The 23,007-nt window shown below is 48.2% G+C and overlaps 1 protein-coding gene across 1 annotated transcript in view; it reads right to left on the bottom strand.

The window, feature by feature from the left end:
- Nucleotides 1-4,193: 4,193 nt before the first annotated feature.
- Nucleotides 4,194-23,007, bottom strand: part of LMX1A (LIM homeobox transcription factor 1 alpha) — a 144,670-nt gene continuing 125,856 nt past the window's right edge. The window contains exons 5-9 of the mRNA XM_073356381.1: nucleotides 13,236-13,405; nucleotides 9,647-9,724; nucleotides 9,417-9,486; nucleotides 7,705-7,875; nucleotides 4,194-7,330 (exon numbers count right to left, since the gene is read on the bottom strand). Coding sequence (XP_073212482.1) covers nucleotides 7,170-7,330; nucleotides 7,705-7,875; nucleotides 9,417-9,486; nucleotides 9,647-9,724; nucleotides 13,236-13,405 — 650 coding nt within the window. The 3' untranslated portion in view covers nucleotides 4,194-7,169. The remainder of the gene's footprint in view (nucleotides 7,331-7,704; nucleotides 7,876-9,416; nucleotides 9,487-9,646; nucleotides 9,725-13,235; nucleotides 13,406-23,007) is intronic.

Below are 23,007 nucleotides of genomic sequence, written 5' to 3'. Positions count from 1 at the left end.
AGAGGTGGAAGCGGAGTCGACGGGGGAGTGGTGACCATCAATCCTGCGCCGCGAGGACACAAATTAAGTGATTATAAGTCGATCTAAGATACGTCGATTTCAGCTACACTATTCTTGTAGCTGAAGTTGCGTATCTTAGATCGATCCCCCCCCAGTGTAGACCAGGTTGTGGAAAATTTCACACCCTCTGCAACATAGTTAAGCCGACCTAAGCCCTGGTGTAGACAACATTAGGTTGACAGAAGAATTCTTCCTTGGGGAGGTGGATTAACTACGCTGATGGGAGAACCCCTTCTGTCACTGTAGGTAGTGCTTACACTGAATCACTGCACCGGGGCAGCTGTGCGTCTGTGTAGACAAGTCCTCAGTGTCTACACTACAGCTGTGCTGCTGCAGCATTTCTAGTGATGCTATAGGGATGGGATCCACAAAGGGACTTAGGTGTTGAGATGCTGAGCTTCACAGTGCCTAACTTTTAGGTGCCTAGAACTTCACAAGAGCTTCACTGCACCCCACAAAGCTTGAGTTAGGCACCAAGGCTCCCTGTACAATGAATGGGGAGAGAGAGGTGCCTTAGAATTCAATCCACAAAAGCCAGAATGCAAGATGGGCAACCTGAGAGGTGCCACCAAGAAAGGGTTGTGCTAAGCCCTGCCCCTCCCTCAGAGCTGGGCGCTTAAATCCAGGCTTCAGGGAGGGGACCTAGCTCTGCTTTGAGATCCACAAACTGCCTGGAGTCAGGGGACTTAGGTACCCAAGGCACTTTTTGAGGGAACACATTAGGTGCCTACCTGGTGCCTCATAAAATGGCCAGAGGAGGAGGAGGTGGTGTCCACCTTAGAACCTTCAGCCCAGTCATGACCGCACTCATCTGGGATGTGGGAGAGCCAAGTTTAATTCTCCCTCAGGATCAGGGGTGGGGTGGCAAAGGATTCGGACAGGGGTCTATTACTCCTGCAGAACCCGCTCTAACCAGTGAGCTTTGGTAGATTCTGATAAAAGAGTCCCTCAGTCTCTCCTGTTGAAACTGTTGCCCTCTTGATAAATCAGGAAAGTATGATTGGAGCAGGGGAGCTGGACCCAGGGTCTGCCACTTCCCAGGTAGCTGCCCAAACCATCAGACTACAATGTTTTCATGCTGTCTTGCTCTCTTTCTCTGGCCGAATGACTGTTTATGTATTTATCCACAGTGGGCGAGACAATGACTCTGTTGCCCAGTGGTTTGGGCACCCACCTGGGAGGAGGGAGATTCTGGGTCTAGTCCCCCTGCTCCAATCACTCTTTCCTTAGTTATCCAGCATGCTACAGCTTCCCCAGGAGAGGCTGAGGGAGCCCTGTATAGAGCATTCCATAGTTCAGGGGTTAGAGTGCTCTCTCCTGAGAAATAGGAGAGCCTTGTTCAAATCCTGTCCCCCCTACCAGGCAGAGGGGGAACTGCACTGAGTTTCCCCACCCCAGGGGAGTGCTCTAGCTACTAGGCTAGGAGTTATAACACATACCGCCTGCTTTTTTCCCCCTGCGTTTTGAAGGGGACCCAATCCAGTAGGAATGCTCAGAGGCCACTTGCTAAACTGGGCCCCGCCCATAATTTAGACTGGTGAACTACTAACTTCCCCTGGTTTGTGAATCACCCTGGGCTCAGGAGGCCAGACGCTTAAGAGTGAGCATGTGCAGAGACAGGAATGTGACCTCCAGAGAATATAGGGTCATTTTTACTCTGAAAAACGTAGGCAGCCAGTGAGTCCAGACACTTATAGGAGGAGTTTTGTGGATCACAGTGGAGCCAAAACTGGGACTTAGGCACCTAAGTCTGGCACTTAGATGCCTACGCACCTTCATGGGTGCCACCCAATGCAAAATGGAGGGTGCAGATTGATAACAAGTGACAACGGCCCAGCTCCTCAAAGGTACTGTGTTGTCATCCTGCCATTGATTTCAGTGGGAGATAGGCACCTAAATACCTTTGCGGATCTGGGCCGCCATGGCTATGGACTTGCCGAGACCCACAAACAGAGCAAAAGGAATGAGCGCATTAGGCCAGAAGAGATATCATCCCATTGAGCAGGGCCATTTCAGGGGCCGTTGGCAGTATCAGGAGCAGTCTAGCCAGCAGCTTTGTAAAGCTACCTCTGAAGAAAGCACAGGAAAGACATGCCATGTGCCTGGAAATAATTTTTGGTGGTGGACAGGTTTAAGAAACCATATTTTCTCTGCAATCTAGGGTTTTCTGTGTCCTACACACCACTAGGAACATTGCTGTCTTACAGAGAAATATCATCAATAAGCACTAAGCTCTGAAATACATTGATATGGCCAGTAGCCAATCCGCCTCAGACGTTTCTATATTTGTATGGCCAGATCTGGGAGCCCAAGTGGCCCGGCCTACCACAAGCCCTTTCAAAGGAGGCTGACGGAGGACGGTGCCCATCACACACTGAATTTCAGTAGGGTTTCAATGCCCTACTTTGAAATCACCAACCCAAGCCCTTACGGAGGTGAAACTCCAGCTGGCTTCAATGGGAGTTTTACCAGAGTGAGAGCTGTCTCTAAGATTTGGCCTCTAGCTAATGGTGTCTTTTACCTGTCTTTTTCAGAGGAGATCTGAAAGGTTTTGATCACCATTGCCTAAGGCCAGATTCCTTTCATTCCAGCCTCTTTAAGCAATCCTATTATTAGGACATTGTTCCATAACTCCTTCCAGCCACGATTACTGAACCCCTTGAAGTCCAGAGGTTCCAGCAGGTATCCAGCTTCTTGGACTAATATCCCAACCAACCCAGCCTCCTTGGTCTGCAACATTTGGTTGTTTCTAGGAAGCAAGACCTAGATTTTCAAAGGCATTAGGCATCTAACTCCCGTTGATTTCCCAGTCTGAAAATAGTGGGGGGAAGAAATGAAGATGTTTCAGTTTGAATTTCCAAAGCCTTCAGGTTTTTAGTTAGGAGGTGAGGGTGCAGCTGGTTTGTTTTATCTGTGTCTGTTCAGCCAGCCCTGATCCTCACCACCAGCCCTGTTGGGTTTGGTGTCTCACTTCAGCACCCGGGGTGAAATTAACCCACTATAAGGCCTAAGCACGATTTAAATCTTCTACGGAGGGCTGAATTGAAATCCCTGTCCCCAACTTCCTCCACCTCTGTGCTTTTCTCTCCGCTGCCTTCCACCCAGACAGCCATACAAGCAGCAAAGAAAGACAAAGGAACAGCTGGAGAGACCTTCTGTGACCTTGTTAGTATTAAAACCTCCCTGATGTGGCTGGCAGTTCTGACACCATTTACCTGTGATTGAGATCATATCAGTGCAGGGCGTGGAATATGTGTTGAATTACCTGCAACACCACTGTCAGGAGACAGCCAGTGTGTCATCCCCATGTCTAACAGGCAAGAACTGGGGGGATCTAGGCCCCATTGTGCTAGGCACTGCCCCCAATCCCTGTTGCACTTGTCTGTTTTGATACCAAACTTGCCAGAGTTAAAGGAAGGCACAACTACCGCTTGCTTTAAAAGACAGCTAACCAATGGTCCGAATACTGCAAGCGAAGATGCTGCAGACCCATATAAGGTGGGACTGATGCTATGGTGACCACTGAGCCAGTGCAGGAAAACAATGAATTGCGCAAAGTGCTTGAATGAATGGCTACCAAAAGACAGCAGCAGAGAGACCTGATCCCACGCTCAAAAAAGTGAATGGAAAAACTCCCAGAGTCTTCAAAGGCTCTGGTTCAGGCCTCATAAAGTGAGCAAACACCAAGCAATGCAACATAGGACCCTCAGTAGAGTAGGGCTGTAGCTCCCAGGAGTTAGAGATGGAAAATCCCTATTGCTATAGTTCGTTTTATCTACCACGTTTCCCCAGCCCATGCAGGGATTCTCCAGGGTTTTGTCCGGTTTAATGTTACCCCTTTGACTTTGAAGTGCCAGTTAGTGGGGCTTTCCAGCTGGAAAGCAGTGACTGGCTTATTTCTGAGTGGGAGGCAGAGGTACAGACCAGTTGTGGACCTCTGATTGCTTCTCTCTGAGTGGCTATTCCCCTGTCAAATAGAGCCCTCATTGTTAAAAATATATATAGATTGCCTGCTATCCTTCTTTGGTCAGTTTATCTCACTATGCCCTGCCCAACTCCTCTTCCTCCTTGACATCCCCACCCTTCTGATAACCGCAGAATCAACAGAACACTTCACACACAAAGAGACCAGCCACTTTGCAGAGATTTTTATTTTAATCTTCGTACATCACTTCTGATGGCGTGTCATTTTCATCCATCAGCCCCCCCTTACATTCAGTGTCAGGTCTTTAACATGGCCACTAGCCGGAAACTACAGCACCACAGTTACTTTCATTCATTTTACATTTTGTTGTTTGCATAATTTATCCATAACAACAGCACAAAATTACACAACACAGAAACTATAATAGGATAAGGACGCGTCTGCACCTGCCTCAGCACAGGGCTTGAGTCTAAGAAAAACTCTGCCAAGGAGCCTGTGGCTTCCCCAGCGGTTCAGTGGAGCACGTGGGTGGATAGCAGGCAGCCCTCCCACACTTGATTTGTCCCAAAGACCACTGGGACATTGAAACTTCATGCTTTTGTGCTGCACTAGGGAAGCAAAGAGCAGGATAACCCATTGCTTAAAGGGTGGGTCTACTCAGAAAAGTGACCATGTGGGGCTCCATATGTATTCTCTCTTCTGGAGGAGGAATAGCTCACGTGGATCCAGATGAAGGGCTTGATCAAAAAGCCTCTGATGTCAACGGGCTTTGGATCAGGTCCAAACGGAGCGTGTTCCTCAGGACTCATCTATGCAAACACCTAGGCTGCGGCAAGCTAATGCTGGGTAGATTGACACCTGGGCTTGCTGCAAGCTACGTGTCTGTCTGGACCCTGCTGCTGAGCACCAAACTTTCTGTAGTGCGTTTTGATCTAGCCTGCTTTGCAACTGAAGCAGATTAAAATGCACTAGGGAATGGTTGGTGCTCATCAGCAGAGTCCGCACGGGCAGCTAATGCAGGGTAGATTCACACCCCAGCTGGCCGTAAACTAAGCGTTCGCATGAACAAACCCAAAGTGCTGGCCTCACGCTCCCCGCTAGGGTACTGGAAACCCATCTGTGCTCAGCAGCAGCAACAGTGTAGGGCTTGTCTACACTTGAAACCCTACAGTGGCATAGCTGCAGTGCTTCAGTGTAGACACTACCTGTGTTCTCCCATCCGCACAGGTAAGCCATACGGCAATAGCTAGGTCAAGAGAAAAATCCTTCCATCCACCTAGCTGTCTACACAGAGGGTTAGGTCAGTTTACCTGTGTTGCTCAGGGGTGTGGATTTATCACATCCCTGAGTGATGTAGCTGCAGGGGGGCTGGAACAATCTGTGCAGTGGGGGTGCTGCGAGCTATTGATCCAAACTGTAAACCCTGGGTATGATGGAAACCACTTCAAGCCAGGGAGTGTGACAGCACCCCTAGTTCCAGCACTTATGCGTAGCTGTGCAGCTGTAAATTCCCAGTGTAGACCAGCCCTTAGATTCTGCCATCTGAGCTTAGCTGATCAGCGTTGGCCCCAGGTCAAATACAGACCCTTGTGAATGTTCACACAAGGATCTGCATACTCGCCCCAAGATCATGAAAAACGACTCCCCGTTCTCCTTCCAGGGCCCGATTCAAAGCACAGTGATACCAGTGGGAGCTTTTCCATTGACTTTGATGGACTTTGGATCGGTTCCTTACTGGGAGAATCAGGATCCCGTGTTGGTCACCAGGTCTGCAGTCGTCTAGGGCTAATCCGCTTGCTGATGATGCACAGGGCAGAACATATTCCATCTCACTCTTCCATCGCTTTATTGGCTTCTACCGGGCTAGGAATGGAAAACTCCTGAGATGGTCAGTGAAGCCAGCAGCTATGACTCAGAGACACAGAGGGAGCAGAGCAGATACAGGGCTTGATCCTGCCCCATTAAAGTCCATGGAAATTTTGCCTTTTATTTCAGTGGGCCCAGGATCAGGCTCCAATGACTGACACAGACAGTCTTTGGATTATAACCAACCTTTAAAAGCAACCAAGCAGATGGAAAGCACCAAAGACCTCTCGATTGCAAGGAATCAAATGTTCCTTCCCTGCCGCTGGGCTTTTGCAAACTAAACATAACCTTTATAAAAGTAAATTATTGTCTTATAACTTAAGTGCATCAAGCATTTCCTTAAATATGGTTCACACTGAAAATAAAGTTACTTTTGCTGTACAGTACATTTCTGATAGAATTAGGAATAAACTTTGTTGATACTATATGCAGGTGTGTCTGTGGAGTACATACATTTACACACACACCCCATGTGCGCTCACATATGCACACACCCAAACATACCAACCTCTTGCCAGGCGTTTCCCAGTTAGTGTGAGAGAGATTAGGAGTTTCTAGATGTCTACACTTGCATGAGAACGTCTATATTAAAAGTCCCTGTTTTTATCAATAAACACTAGAGCTGGTAGAGAAACAGGAAAAAAAATATGGCGAACATTTCTTTGAAATTTTTCCCGTTTTTCATCAAATTTTGCCAAAATTGCAAAATTTTAAAAGTTTTGGACCATTTCTATAGGAGGACGGAAATCATATGGTCAGAGACTCTAAGGCCAGAAGGTCACTCAATGCGATCATCTCATCTGACTTGTATATCACAGGCCAGAGAACTTTGCTGAAATAAATCCCAGTAAATCGCAGGGGGAGGGTGTGGGTGACGGAACTGTGAAAACTTTGCGCAAAGTGTTCCCTGTTTTTTTCTTTCCCCATCAAAATTCTGTCTAAATTTCAAAATAAAAAAAATAAATACATGAATAATTTTTTAAATCAACCCTTTCTATAGCCAGACAGGGGGGTAAACAGGAGATGGGGAATGTCAAAATTTCACAGAAATGTTTAACCTGTTTTTTCCCCCATTGTTAAAATTTCAAGTTGAAAAATGCAGCCCAGCTCTAATAAACACTTGGTATCTAATAGTAGGATTCTAATAAAAACATGACACTATGCGATCCATAACTTATTCAGTCTTTGGAAATACTGAGCTACAAAATATTGTTTGACAGTATTCCAGCAACACAAACCCCTTGCCCGCCATATCTGAAGTGAATTTAACCTGTAATGTCATAGACACCTGTGCCTGGCCAGGTGACACAGACAAGGCTCAAGAAGTGAAATAGGAGTTCTGCATGGAGTACAGATGGTCGATGGGGTTTCCCATTCTTGACTGCAGTGGTCCAGCTTCTGAAGTTGCTAGGAAACAGTCGCCCAGGTTGCTAAGTGAGGTATCGTCACTATCCAGGTCATGGAAAAGGGGCTCAGCACCTTAAAGTGAGGCAAACAAATGATGTTGAAGTATTATTGGCGATGGACAGTCCTAGCAAAGCACTTCGCAGTGACATAACGCTGTCCCCCAACAGAGCTAAAGGGCTGGACTGTGGGCGTTAAGCCACTGCCCACACTAGGGGGCACTGCTGATCCACAACACTCCAGCTGGAGCTCTGGAAGGCAGCCTGGGTTTCGGGAAGGTGCCAATCTCACCAGCTATGGAAACTCGCAGGGGAGGTGAGAACTGGCGTGTGTGTGTGTGTGTGTAAGTCAGGGTGGAATCTCCATTCAGGCTCTGTATTGGCGGGTGGAAAGAGACCTGCTGCAGAGGTGCCTAGAGATGAGCACTGCAATTTCCCAGAGGCTCTTACCATAGGGGTGCATGTGGTCTCCTGGCATCTGGGGCGGGGTCAGCCCTTGTCGGAAGGGGTCCGAGCTGTAGACGCCCTGCTCAATAGCCAGCAATTGTTGTGGTGGGGCCAGCGTGGTGTATGGGTTCATGATCCCCTCCAGGCCAGCGTTCCCACCACTGTTTGTCTGAGCTGTAAGACAAGGGAGAACTGATGTCAAAGAGCCAAATGTTGCTGTAGGGCCCCCCTGTTTCTAACCTCCCTGGGCTGCTATACAGGTCTGCACTCCAAACTCCTCCCCAGGCAGCAGTGTTGGGTCCCTTCTTACCCTCTGGGCAATTCTCTCACACACATCCCTGAGCCCGCAGTCCCATGGTGGCACTCCTTACTCTACTCCACCAGCGGTAGGACTCAGCTCCCCTCTTCTTGCCCTGCCAGCTAAGCTTCTGGCCCCCTTTGGCAGCATCTCTCTGTGCTGTGCTGCTGTCATCCCTCCTTCCCTGCAGAAATGGGCAGAGATGTTAGGCTCCATCCACTCCAGACTTCTGGACAAGTCATAGCCCTGCATGCTCAGAGGAGAATGCTCTGTCAGTCACTCCCGTCCTATGCTTGGGGCCCGGATGGAGGGGTAACACACAGGTGGCTTTAAATCACCTTCACACACCATGTATTCTGGGGTCATTCCGGGGCCACCATGGCCTGTAGTGTAAGTTAGAGCCTCCTCAGGGCTGCTCTAACTGACTCTCAGCTTCCCATGACTCCCCGGGGGCCTTAGGATGCAGAGAACAGATGAAGAGCAGTGTGATTTGGCCACGTCCCCTCCCCCCCTCCCCGCCACAAGTGTAGCCCTCCCTCCTACTCCCTAGTGCAAAAACACTCCTTGCCCAGGGCTGTAGATCAGGACTGTTGTAGAGCCCTTTCACCAGTTCTGCACCAGCCAGGGGGCCATTCCCATTCCCCTTCAGGCTCCTTTCCACTCCCAGAGCAGCACCAAGGGGTCTTATCAGAAATGAGAATCTTTCCCTCCCTGGCAAGAGCGGCTTTGCCACCCCCACCCCTGCCTGCCCGAGTGCACTAGGAAGTCCTCAGAGAAGCACTGAGCCCTTAGTTGTCTCTGTTTTAATTAAAGCCAAACCATCTTTTCCTAGGTTCACCCCTAGCGGCAGCAAGAACCCTGACCCCCTTTCCCACACTAGCTGCCCTTTCCGGTCCCTTGCCCTTATGCTGTAAGCCATGTAATAAAAAGAAATGCTACTTCACCCAGCATGTGAACAACCAGCGGAACTCACTGCTGCAAGAGATTATCAAGTCTCATGCTGTGGCTGGGCTTCTAAGTGAGCTGTTTATCTTATGACAGCTAGTAACAGTTTCAGCTCTGCTGGCTAAGGGGGAGACTCCTCCACGCATGTAGGGCATTTCACAGCAGGCTAGTGGATGTGGGGGTAACACACCACGGAGCTGGGGGATCCCGGGCAGAGATCCTGGGATGGTGTCAAGTTCTGGAGTGCAGGGAGGGCCCGTCTTGCAGCAGAATGAGAGGTCTCAGCTAGAAGAGTTGGGTTTCTAGGCCAGGAACCAGGGGACACGGGCAGCAGGAAGTAAGCGCTGCCATTGAACTGGGAGTAGCAGTGCCACCGACTGGGGGGGCAGCATCGTGCAGCCGCTCTGTGGTCTCCGAGAGTGGTCGTGGGGGTCTCACGCCGCATAGGGATGTGGGGGGGCTTGAGTGGTACCTGAACTGAGCCGCTGGGTGTTTTGCTGATCTTGCTGCTGCTGCTGCTGCCTCCTTGCGAGTTTCTTCATCTGTTCAGGAAGGAAAGGGATGCAGAGGGTTGAAACAAGTCAATCTACGGAGGAGGCAAGAGCAAAGCTCTAGGACAGTGGTTTCCAGGAGAATATAGGGCCGAAGGGACCTCCTGGGTCACGGAGTCCTGTCCCCATATCGTCCCCCGAGGTTACGTACCTTCGCTCTTTGATTCTGGAACCAAACTTGCACGACTCGCACACTCAGCCCCGTCTCGGCTGCCAGCGTCTCTCTGACCTGGGATAAACGACACAGCAGACATCCTCAGTCTTTTACCCAGCGGCTTTGCAGGTTCATTCCAGAGGATTAATGGCGATCGGTGACCCAGAACATCGGGGAGTCTCCAGTTCACACAGTCCTCAGGAGGCCCAGCAGGCAGCCTGCTGGCGGGGAGGTTTCCTACCACTGGAGCCATCTCAGAGAGACAGAACCATGGACTGCACCGTCCCCTCCAGACCGTTTTGGGGTGGAGGCTTCGCCTCGAGGCCTGTGAACCCTGGAGCTGGCCACCCAGATGGTGAGTTGTGAGCTGCTTCCCATACGAAGCACTTGTTTCACTATCCTCATCCTCTCTGCCTCCCTGCAGTCGCCCCTCCAGTTGTTTGCGCTCCCTCTCGGGTCTGGTGATCAGTCTAGACTGTAAGCCCTTCCTGGTAAGAACTCTCCTTAAATGACCTACGTGTACAACAACTAGTGTGATGGGACCCTGATCCCTGACTGGGCTCTCTGGGTGCTTCCATAGTAAAAATAATAAAGAATAAGGAACCACACAATGTGGCTCGCTCTCTGCCTCGCATGTACACACAAGCAATCAAATGCCTAGGGATGAGTCCCCAGTCTGCACTGGCTGGAATTTAAGGTATTTAGTTTAGCCTATGAAGCCTGGGGGAGAAATCTTGCTCCCAGCGGCTGTTTTGCCATTGATGCCAACGGGGCCAGGATTTCACCCTTAATGACAACGCCATGCCCTGGCCCAGAACAGGGGCCCAGAGAGGAGAGAAGGATGTCTGGTGCCTGCCCTCTCCCTCACATCCCCACGTGGGGATGGGGCACAAGCGCAGTGCTTGTGTTTGGGGGAGCACAGGGACTGTTCCCTCCTAGCTCCTCCAGGGGCACAAGCTGCACCAAGGGGGCAGGGAGGAGATGGGGACTATGCACCCCTCCCTCGCCCTCACCATCCCTTGCAACTAAGGCATGGAGTAGCATACACCCCCCTGTGTGATCTGGAAGGAGCCCCTTGAGCTCCCCACCAGTGGGACAGTGCCAGCAAGATACAATCTGGTCCTATATGGGCTGGGTCCTGGTTATCTCAAAGACTATCTCATGTGATCATACAGCAGCATTGAGCAAGCACTCCTCCTGTTGAGCCTGGATGTGACTGGGGGCAGGGCCTTCTTAGGGAGGGGTTCTCAGCTACGGACAAGCTTCCCCATCAGTTCACCAGAGCCTGAGTTTGTTGACCTTCAGGTTATTCTGGAAGGCGTGGGAGGGTAGGCAGATGGGGCTGGTGGGAGGACTGTAGTACTGGGGAATCCCAGACAGGTTTCAGCTGTGAGACAGACTGAGCACTTCCTATTGCAACTGGTGGAGAACCTCACAGCTGTGGCACGTGACTGTAAGATGCTGTCTTGTCCACGGACGCAAGATCACAGCCAGGCCCAGTCCAGCTACCTGCAGCTTCTGATCAGAAGAACTGGCTGGGAACATCAGAACAGAGATGGGGTCTATAATCTGGCCCACAGCCACTCAGGACCTTAAACACAATAGAAGAACTTTAAAGAAAATCAATGTCTAGCTCGACAGGGAGTCAGCGCAACAATTTCTGCAGCGGAGTAATGTTCTCGGGCAGCTCCATGCCCGTAAGAATGGAATCCACAGCAGCCTGAATGAGCCGTTAGCCTCGATCAGCGATGAGAAGGAGCCCTGCATAACAAACAATTACTGTAATTGAGCCTTGAAAAAACACAGCCGTGGAGCCGTAACTCTACATCTATCTGCCGGAGCACTGGTGGGAAAAGGCCCTTTTAATGATGGAATGGCAAGAAGGGGCCAGATCCCCAGTTGGCGTGGCTCCATTGTCTTCGATGGACTTGTGCTGATCTACATCAGCCGAGTAGCTGGCCCAGGAGGACCGCCAGTTGGAGGATAATATGAATCTCAGAGTTGGGTGAGGATGGAGTCAGGGATATATTGTCCAGTGGAATCACCAGGACAGACGCACTGCTCAGCAACTGCATCGGAGTTATTAGAGCCAGTAATCAGAGGTCCTACTTTCTTTGGGTTCAACTTCATGAAGTTCTAGGACATTAAGGTCCAGCAAACACCTAATCTGAGCACAAATTGCAGGTGCTTGGGACTTTTTTAACAACAAGACTTAAAACACTGAGAAATGTACAATAGGAAGGAAACAATCTTGCATTTTCCAGGAAATAGCCTGGATGCTCTAAGAGATCCTTTCCACCGCTAACTTTCCGGGATGATCTAAGTCAGTGGTTCTCAACCAGGAGTCTGGGGGTCCACCAAGCAGGGCCAATGTTAGATTTAGTGGGGCCCAGAGCAGAAAGCCAAAGCCCCACCATGCGGGGCTGAAGCCTGGGGCCCCAAGACCCACCACCGGGGCTGAAGCCGAAGGCTGAGCAACTTAGCTTTGCAGGGCCCCCCGTGTGTGGGGCCCCAGGCAGTTGCCCTGCTTGCTACTTCCTAACGCCAGCCCTGGCTTTCATATGCAGAAAAAAATATTGTTGTGGCACAGTTGGGCCATGGAATCTTTATAAGATGTTGGTGGGGCTTCAGAAAGAGAAAGGCTGAGAACCCCTGAGCTAAGAGATCCTTTCATCAAGTCCTTGGGACAGGGGTCGTAGCCTCCACTCTGTGTGGTGCAGCATCTAGCACACAGTGTCTGGGACAGACGCTGTCTTACAGAGACTACAGTCTAAACAGACAAGCCAAAGGGGGGATTAAAATCTCCATTTTACAGACAGGGAATTGAGGCACAGGGGACTTGCCCGAGTTCACACAGGAAGTCTGGGGCGGAGCTAGGAACCAAACCCGTTCTGCTGAGCCTCGTGCTGGTGCCATAACTACAAGACCGTGCTTCCCCCAGCTAAGCATATCAGTGGTACGAAGCAAACCCGCTCCAAAGGAAGGATATTACTTGTTAATCTTCCTCGTGGAAGATACCATTCCACCTGACTCCCACTAGGACACTGAGAACCCAGGGAGACAGAAGCAGGCTCTTCCGCAAGATTTTTGGAATCTCTGGGGTACTGGTAGGTGCACTTCATGCCTGCCACAGACACCAGTCACTCCACCAGTCCACAGGGCATGGGACTGGGACTCCACAGGTGTAAATCGGTGTCGCTCCAATGACTTCAGTGGAACTAGGAGGATTTACTCCAGCTTGGGGTCTGGCCCAGAGTCAAAGAACTACCCACCATGCAGCATGCACACAGGCGTTCATATGTATCCTTACAGCACATCGCCTTCATTTCTTCTTGCATGCACAGCTGGGAAATTTGCTCACATTTGGAGGTGCTTTGGAAAGCTGGGTTCCCTGGGTACCTCTGGCTGCGTGGGTACATGTTACACACACACACACACACACACACACACACACACAACAGAAACAGAGCAGGCCAGATCCTCAGCCATGTAAATCAGCACCGCCCCAGTGACTTCAATGGAGTGACACTGGCTGAGGATCTGGCTTGACATCTCCCACATGCAGACGGTTCTCTTCTCACTGTACCTTCCTGCATGGCTTGGAGGAGACCTCAAATGATGCTTTGAACGCCCTCCGCTGCTGTGTTGTCAGGATTGTCCTGGGTCTCTTGGGACGCTTGTGATCCTTGCTGTCCTCAGCACCTTTCCTGGGACCGTGGCCTATTTTGCATAGACTCTCTTCATCATCACTTTTACCTGAAAGAATTAAGCAGGCCCATAAAGGTGATGGGCAGAGCATCCAAGCTTTCTGGGAGGCGCGTCTTGGTTTAGCTGAACTGTACATTTTAACACCCAGATCCTCCAAGGGATTTAGGTGCCCAACTCCCACTTGGCCTTAGGAGCCTGAGACTTTTTGACTTTCAATGACTTTTAGGCTCCTAAGTCACTTGTGAACATGGGATTTAGGCATCTAAATCACTTGGCCACTTTTGAACCCTTAGTACATATAGCTACACCTTTTAAAGACTTTTTGCTGCAAGTTCCCCAGCCACCCTGCCAACCCTCAGTTACATAGATTTATTTACACTTCCATCTGGCCACATATATTTTGTTCAAAACACCACAGACGTTGGGGATTCCACATTGTCCTGCCTCCTCATAGTTTCCTATCCAGCCTCCTAATCACAAAATGGCAGCCATCTTCCCTGAGGGCAGCCTGGCTTTGCTGAAAGGAGAGGGGACGGCCATATTCACTAAAGGCAGCCTCGCTTTTCCATGCAAAGCTCTTGTGGAATTTCTGCCATCTTGACTAGGGGAGATTTGGCTTCAGCACTGTTGAAAGCAAGGGGAAGTGGTGGCCAGTTTGAACAAGGGGAAATTCATAAGTTTGAATCCAGGATCAGGTGAAACAAACTCCACCAAATATTGTGAGATTCATAATAAAATCACACTGGTTGGTCACACCATAACAGGGCTGAGAATGGAAGTCTAGATGCAGCCTTAGCTATGGAGGCCCAACCCACACTTCCAGGTTCTTGTGTTAAGCACTTTACAAAGGTATCATTATTCCCATTTTACAGATGGTGAGACTAAGGCTCAGAGAGATGAAGTGACTTAACCAAGGTCACACACCAGATCAGGGGTAAAGCTGGGCCTAGAAGCCAGGACTATCCACTGTGTTGTGTCTTTATTGTACAATGACCTCCTCAAATCACCCTTCTGTTGTTGTCTTGTGGGTCTCATCATCACACCTTGTGCCAGGACAGTTTATACTGATACAAAAGAAGGGCGGGGCCATTCTTGACTGATCAGAAGATATTGCTGTGCATTCACTTACGGATCATAGATCAGGCCAGATTTAAATGTGTACAAATGCAGTTTATATAAGAGGACATTATGATTTTGGGTCAGGAATACATCCAAGGCAAAACACGAAACCATAGAAGCCTCTCCCTAGAATTCATGTGGGAGAACTTTTCTCTTAAGGACTAAAAATGCTGTAGCAGTCAAATATTACAGAGAGATAAAGAGGGGACAGGCTCTGACCCCCAAATCCAAAGTCTAGATGTTCTTCATAATTTAACCTGACAATGTGAAAGTGAGATGAAAGGACTAGCGCTCGATGTTTGCAGAACCGTAGGCGATAGGAGCATACATCTCTTCTCTGACATAAAACCACCCAAACTCAGGCACTTGGGGAAAAACAAGAATTAATGCCATGTGAAGTTTAAACTTGTTTCATATGTTTGTTAAAGATTGGAAGGAATTTGGGGAGGGTTTTCTCGGCCCCTTTTTTCCTCTATTCATTCCACCAATTTATGATGTAAGCAGTCTCCGCTGAAGGTTATATCCTGTGAGAGCTAGACACCTGTGGAGCCCTGCTTGAGACAGTAGTGTCAGCACTAGAAAAAGGAACGACGATTTATAAATCCATTTCAAGGAAAGCTGAACTTTCTACACAAGGACAGGAGGTGGAGCCTGAAGCCAAGCAAGTTGGACATTTCTCCCTGGAGGTCTAAAATACTTAACAACTTATAAACTCACTGCTTAGTGCCTCAGGTGGCAGATTAAAAGCTGAATTGTCCAAATGGAGGAGCAGGAAGGGAAGTAATTTTGGCAGCATGAGCAATACAGACGGATCAGAGTTCAGCCGATGAATTCACTGTATTTTCAAAGGCTGTAACTTATCTCTCAACCCCCGGACTCTGAAATGAGAGACTGTGACACTCAAAATGAGAGACAATGAGGGACAACCCACTTTAAAATAAGGGACAATTTTTTTTATTGGACACACTGGGTTTGTTTTTAAATCAAAGTACAAGCATACAAATAGCCTGGAACTTATGATGGTGAAACTAAACAATGATTCTGTGCACTAAAAGCATATTTAAGATGCTAAGGTGAAAATAATGCGAGCACTTGAGAGTCACGGGCTTTGGAAGAGCAATGCATTAAAGCAAATTAGTGATTTTTTTTATACTAATGAAATACAATAACACAGAAAGAAAGTTAGGATGAACCCATACGGTTAAGATCAAGCTCCAAACTGTGGAGTGAGGTGACAGAGGCGGGTATTATGGCAACTCCAGTTTTCCTGATCCAAGTTTGCAGCTCATAGGAAAGGGGAGCAGGTGGATCAGTGCAGTGGCCCCTCAGTTCCCCAGGGATGCTGACAGTCCTGGCTGCAGGGAAGAGCATGGGCAGGGGATCCCCCTTCCTGGCAGAACGGATCTGCCGGTGAACCACATCCTTGCAGCTGCAGATGGTCTTCCCGAAGCTGGACTAGAAATGTGCATCCACTCACTTGAGCCTGAGATCCGAGCCACTGGAGAAACCCAGCCAGCCCAGCTCCACATCCAACTACTCAAGGAAGCAGGTGACTGAGGAGCAGTCCAGCAAGGGGCTAAACAATTGCTCAGCTGCCCCTTCCTTGGCCCTGGAAGCCAACACGGGTGCCTGAAGGATGCCCTTGATCTAAGGCTCCGAGAGGAATTTGGGGACCTTCTCCCAGTGTAGGGAAGCCCGCAAGGTGTCCTGTCCCTTGCTCCACTTGCTTGCAGCATGGCAGTGACTGGTTGCAAATGTGAGATGTGACAACATCACGCACCAAGACATGCGGCTCCAAAAAAGGAACGTGGCTGAGCAGCTGAATCGGGACTTCGCAATGGCAATGCACAGGACTGAAGGACAACTTTAAAAATTGGGGCCATGTGTATGATGCCCTGCACAATGCAGGACAGTTGAGAGGTATGGGTTGGAATAGCTGTTCCACGCAACTAACAGCTCATAGGATTTGCTCCAACAGTCTGGATCACTGGTCTGTCTAATTTGGAACCCGTTCTATACCACAGGAGACCATTGTTTCATTTTATACAGCATCCAACCTCCTAGTATGCCAGACCAGTTCACTGATTCATCCACTCTGGGCTCTTATCTCCTGCCACCCAACAAAATGGTACAAATGGCCTAAGACTGCCTAAGACCTTCTTTCCCATGCAGGTCATATTAGTCACTATTTACCTCTTGGGTTAATAAATGTCAATTTCACATCAACAGACATCAATATCCATTACTCAGTAGAGCTGGCTGAAATTTTTCAACCAAAACTTTCGTTTTTTTGGTAAAAAAAAAATTCAGATTCAACCACATCAAAAAGTTTCACCAAACTGGGCTCATTTTGCTGAATTGCTTGGGTCGAAAATACTAAAAAAAAAAAAATCTGAAAAAATCAAAACATTTCATTTTGACTTTTTCTAAATGAAATGTTTTGCTTTTGGGTTCAAAATGACTTCATTTCAAAATTTCCTTTTGTTTTATTAAAAACAATCAAAAATGATTCCATTTTCTTGAGACTTATCATTTTGTTCTAACTGAAATGAAGATTTTTTGTTTCATTTTTATGAAACTTTTATGAAACAAACTTTATGGTTTGCCAAAAATTTCTAACAATTTCATTTCCAGTTCAACCCCAAACCCTTTTTTTCAGCATTGCCAGTGAACAGAAGAGCCCATTATCTGCCCCCCTCTATTATTCAATTCCATAACTAAATTTTCTAAGCCAGTACAGAATTCTGGGGTACAGCTTAAAAGAAAGACACTGTACAAAATACAGGCCTGCGTGCTTCCTACAAGATGCCGACTTTGTCTACTCCACTATCAAATCCACATTTTAAAATCAGCCAGTCTGAAAGATTCATATCCAAAAGTTTTAAAAGAGCTGTCTGCAGAGCTTTCTGGACTGTTCATGTCGATTTCCAGTAAGTCTTGGAACACTGGGGAAGTTCCTGAAGACTGGAAGAAAGTTGAGAATGTTTAACTTAGCCTGGTCTCTGCACTTATCTCACTGCCCCACAGGCTGTGTGCAGAGAGTGAAGCATCCCTTTCACAACAGACTGAGATTCAGTTTGGAAAAGAAACATTTTATGTCCTTGAAATTCCACAAGGATTTTTTCTGTGCTCCTGCATTAAGCTATTGGAGACAATAACCCACTGGGTCTTGTCCTGGTCCAAGCCCCTGAACATCAACCAGCTGCAGCACCTTCACAGCTCACCCATACTGCAGCAGAAGCCTGGGCCAACGTGCCTCCACGGACCGTTCCAAGAGGAAGCGTTTCCGTGATGAACTCACAGTTGAAGTTCCAGACCGGGCCAACGAGCAGGTCCAGTTCCAAAGACTTGCGGCTAGGGAAAAGACATCGCGAGGGGCAAGCGGAAAGGCTCCGGCTGGCTGCACAGAGTGAGGACAGGGTTTCAGAGTGGGAGCAGGCACTTGCTTCCCAGTTCCTGGAAAAGGAACAGCGGCTAAGGGAGGCGAACATTGCTCAGCAGAGAGAACCATTTGTGTGTCTCAGATCTATCCTGTCTGCCAGAGCATTGGCTCCTGCTGCCTCTCCCACACCACAGCCCGAGTCCCCTGCGATGTATCCTCAGTCCATAAACAGCTCGGAAAACTCCCTGTTTGGGTGACCCATGCAATTAGTCCCATGAGCAGCCAGGCAGGGCAACTTAGCCCCATGTAGGCCTTAGTCTTGACCCCCCTTTTCCTGGGGATACCTCCACCCCCTTTCCCCAGTGCTAAGTGTGCAAAAAGAGGGACGGAAGAGAAAGGAGATTGCGGGGGCCAGGGGACATGGCATGATGGGGGTTTCTGTCTTGTACATGATTTCACAGTTTGCACTTCATGCTCATTTGTTGTTGTTCTTTTGGAAAAATCCTGTTGTAACTGGTGTTATGGTGTTGCCTGTCTGGCAATGGGTGAATGTTGTACGGTTTTAATACATGTTTATAACTAAAGCTTTTTATGTCATCAAGAAAGTTTATTACTGTCCCTGCATCTCATGATACAATCTGATTTGAAATAAAGGTGAGCATGTGATGAGGGACAATTAGGAATTAGTAAGCAGACCCTAAGCCTCTATATGGTTCCGAACAGCAAGCCACACTTCAATCACTCCCTTATACGAATCCATATTGTGAATCATGCCCCCGCCCATTCCATAAGTCATCTTGTCATTGGCAAGTACATTGCATGGCAACCAGCCCCCCCCCCAGCACTGAGCCCCCCCCAAATCAATTAATCCCCCCCCAAGCACATTGAGAAAGGTGCTCGTCTCCCTCTTCCATTGGGCTGTACACGCCCGCAACGTGGAAGGGAGCGCAAAGCTGCCTTGACTTCGGTTGCCTGGGCACAGCCAGCTTCAGCTGTGGTAGCTGCACTTTCTGGCTGTGTGTATCGGCTCAGTGGCCCCTCGCCCGCACAGGTCCTTTCCGGGGGAAATAGCTCACCTCTGGCTTCACAAAGATGGGAGGGGCACAGCAAGCCACAGTGAGGGGGACAGCACTGATGACACTGGCCTCTAAATGGGTCTGTAGCCACCGCCAGTGGGTTTTCAATCTGCCCAAAGCACATTCAACCACCATTCTACACCTGCCAAGAGCATAATTAAACTGTCTTCTGCCAGGGCCTTTGCAATCAGGGTATGGTTTCATAAGCCAAGGCAAAAGGGGGAATGCAAAGTCCCCTGGAACAACAGCGAGGACAATAGCTCCATTGATGACAATGTCATGTGGTGGGAATAGTGTCCCAGCCTGTCCATGAATGTAGGCTCCCAATCAGCAAAGAACCCTTGTCTCATGAACTTTCCCAGTGCAGCCTATGTTGGCATTACTAAATCTCCCTCTGTGGTCCATGAGGGCTGGCATAACAGTGGGGTAGTACCCTTGTAGAGGGCAAATTATGGGCATGAGTCCCACCAATGGCTCCAGCACAGATAGGAAACTCCATTCTCTGAAAGCCAGCAATTACCTCAGGAATATCTCTAATGCCCACCTCCTTGGGGTAACCCACACGCCTGATTGCCTCAGAAACATCCGCCACTGATTTACCCACGAATCGACTTTCCAACACCAAACTGGGTTGGCAACGGACCTGTAGCAGTCTAGTGTAACCAGCTTCCAGATGGTTATAGCAACCCGCTTCTGACCTGGGAAGGATGCCCTTATACGTTTGTCTTTACGCCGGACGGTTGGGGCAAGCTGCTCACAAAGCTCCAGAAATGTCGCTTTCTTCATGCAAAAGTTCTGGCCCACTGTTGGTCATTGCAGGTCCTCATGAAGATGGGATCCCACCAGCCTCCATAGGAGGCATCAGTGGCTATATTGAGTGTCATGAGCAACATTAGTGAGTGTGAGTCTGCCATGCCTGGATACGCCTCCTCCTTCTCCATGTTAAGCTCTGTCAGATGCCTTTGGTGGGTCAGAAAACACTGCCAAAATGCCCACCAATGCCTCACGGAAGCTCTGCCCGTTTTCTGACACAGGAGTGAAAGTGCAAGCAAGAGAAGTTGAAAAGGAGCCTTCCCCATGTTGCTCGGCTGGCAGTGTAGGCGGGCTGTTCAAACTTCCTGTAACGTGCTGGGTGCACAATAAAGTTTTCCCACTGTGCACCACGGTCAAAGGCCTAGAGCGGCCACATTTAGAGAGAGCAGTAGGGAGTCTGCGGTATGGTTGGTTTGACTCGGGTCTGCGTGCTGCACTGTGGATACCAGGTTTGAAAATTCTTAACCGAGGGTTAACAATCAGTGTAGATGTTCTAACCTGGGTCAGCTGACTTGAGTCCCACTAACTCTGGGCTTACAGTGCAGTGGAGACATACGCTCGAGGAATTCAATTTATTTAACTTAACAAAGTGAAGGCTAAGGGATGACTCCATCACTGTCTATAAGTATCTACATGGGGAACAAATATTTAGTAATGGGCTTGTCAATCTAGCAGAGAAAGGTCTAACATGATCAAATAGCTGGAAACTGAAATGGGACAAATTCAGACTGGAAATATGACGTAAATGGTTTTAACAGTGAGAGTGATTAACCACTGGAACAACTTACCAAAGATTGTGGTGGATTCTCCATCACTGATAATTTTTAAGTCGAGATTGGATGTTTTTCTAACAGATCGGTTCCAGAAATTATTTCGGGTTGAGTTCTCTGGCCTGTGCTAAACAGGGGGTCAGACTAGATAATCACAGCAGTCCCTTCTGCCTTGGAATCTGTGAATCTTTGGACTTGCAATACTTAGTGGGAATTGAGAGCACCTGGTATCCTGTAGTGCGCACTCATCATATAGCAGGATCAGGCCCCAAAGTCATTTTAGGATTATTTATTTTATGGTAGCACCAAGAGGCCACAACAAAGACCTGGGCTCCTTTGTGCTGGGTGTTGTACAGACACATAGTGAGAGGCAAGGCAGTAAAGATTGGGCAAGAAAAGAGAGAGGGGCTGTGACTCGCCCAGGGCCACGCAGTAGGTCAGCGGCAGAGCGAGGTACAGAACAGTTGTCTCCCGTGACCCACTCACTGACACCTCCTGGATTTTATTATTGCTCGTTTACTTGGGAACAAATCCACGGAGCTCTCCCACCAGTTTAAGTGGTGTCTGCACGGCAAATTAGCAGAGGCTGCAGCAGGAAGGTAACCACCAGTGTTCCTGTTCTGCTTCTGTATGGTTGAACCAGAAGCTACAGAGGTAGGGATCTGAAATGCTTTTGAAAATCACTAAGCACTAGGAAATTGTTTCAAAACCATTTTTATCCCAAGGCTGAAGTTATCTTGATTAAAATAATAGTAATCCATGAAGTGTGCATGGTTTTTTTTAAATTTAAACCGTTAATTAGTGATTTTTTATGCCCCCCACTGTAATTTTCTATAACAAAACATTCCTTTTCATTTTTTAATTCCTCAGTTATTAGCCCAAACTGCTTTAATTTCTTCACCCCTCAATGCCTCCCCACAATTGTTCTCTCTAGCTTGTGTCCCATGCTGCTTAACTCAGTGTGGCATTTTGGGACCCAGCTTGCACAGAAGATGCTATGCAATGAACACTTTATTGAGTTGCATAATTAAGAAACCTTATTTATGACTCAAATACTGTACTGGTAACCTCAGTTATTAATCCTCAGAGGAGCATCATGAAAGCACTTGTAAAATGACCATTTTACTGTGTATGAACTCTCCTCTAATGTGCTGTAAATCAATCATAACCTTTCCAGCAGAGCTCCTCTAGGATCCTTTGGGGAAGTGTTTATGGTAATTACACCTATAATGAAGCTAAGCGGCTTGTTTTAACAACATGATACACACAGTGTAGGCAGGTTTGGAAGGGGCTTCATTGAAGGGATAAGCAAAATGGCAGTAAATAAGGCCAACCTTAGAGGATCTGGAAAGGGTCTGGGAAGAGTCTCCCAGCCTCTATGTTCCCATGTGGTCACAAGGTCGGCAGTGATCTCACCAATCAGGGGACCCTGCTCATGGGGAGCTGAGACTGACTCTGGTCAGTGCAATGCAAGCTGCAAAGCAGTTCTAGGAGGTCTGCACTGAAGTCAGAAAAGGTAGATGTGGTCTTTGACAGACATGGGTGTGGCCTGGGGAAACTCCAGCTGCGCTCCACACCTTGCAGGCTGTAATTTAAAGCAGGTAGTTGGCTGTGATCTCTCTGGCCCATTTCCACAGTAAGAATCAGGGGGGTTAAGCAGGGCTCAGAAATAGGATGGGCCACACTGAAATGCCCAGATTTGCAGACATATTTTTAAAAAAGAAAAGGAGAACTTGTGGCACCTTAGAGACTAACAAATTTATTTGAGCATAAGCTTTCGTGAGCTACAGCTCACTTCATCGGATGCATTCCGATGAAGTGAGCTGTAGCTCACGAAAGTTTATGCTCAAATACATTTGTTCGTCTCTAAGGTGCCACAAGTTCTCCTTTTCTTTTTGCGAATACAGACTAACACAGCTGCTACTCTGAAAACAGACATATTTTTGTTTCTCTTTCAATTAATTATGAGAAACAGTCAAACCTTACTTTACCTTGCATGGTCTCTTGAAATGTGTGTTAACTACTTATGCTAAACAATCTGTTCCACCTGGTATTTGCAGTATTCCAAGACCCGAAGAAGCTTGTCTCTTTCACCAACAGAAGTTGGTCCAATAAAAGATATTACCTCCCCCACCTTGTCTCTCTAGTGTCCTGGGACCAACACAGCTACAACAACCCTGCATATGCCTTACTAAGGCAGTCTAGGAAACTGGGAATTACTCCAGGTAGCAGCAGTCCACAGAAGATACATTCACGCGGGACCAGGGAATTTCTCTATCAGTGGACAATAATTTGAATCACAAATTCTAGAAAGTCAGTGAGGATCTCACACCCATTCATGACCTCTCTGTCAATTGCGCTAGAAAAACATAACTTCAACATCAGCCAGACTTACAAAAAGTATATTCGCAAAATAGGCAAAAATTGTTCCTAGCAAAGGGAGGAAGGATGGCTCTGTGTTTAGAGCATTAGACTGCAATTCAGCAGATC

The sequence above is a fragment of the Lepidochelys kempii genome, chromosome 8 (assembly GCF_965140265.1).
Source record: "Lepidochelys kempii isolate rLepKem1 chromosome 8, rLepKem1.hap2, whole genome shotgun sequence".
In the NCBI taxonomy this organism is placed as follows: domain Eukaryota; kingdom Metazoa; phylum Chordata; order Testudines; family Cheloniidae; genus Lepidochelys; species Lepidochelys kempii.
The sequence above is the reverse complement of the archived record's forward strand: the minus strand, read 5'-3'. Positions and strand labels throughout refer to the sequence as shown.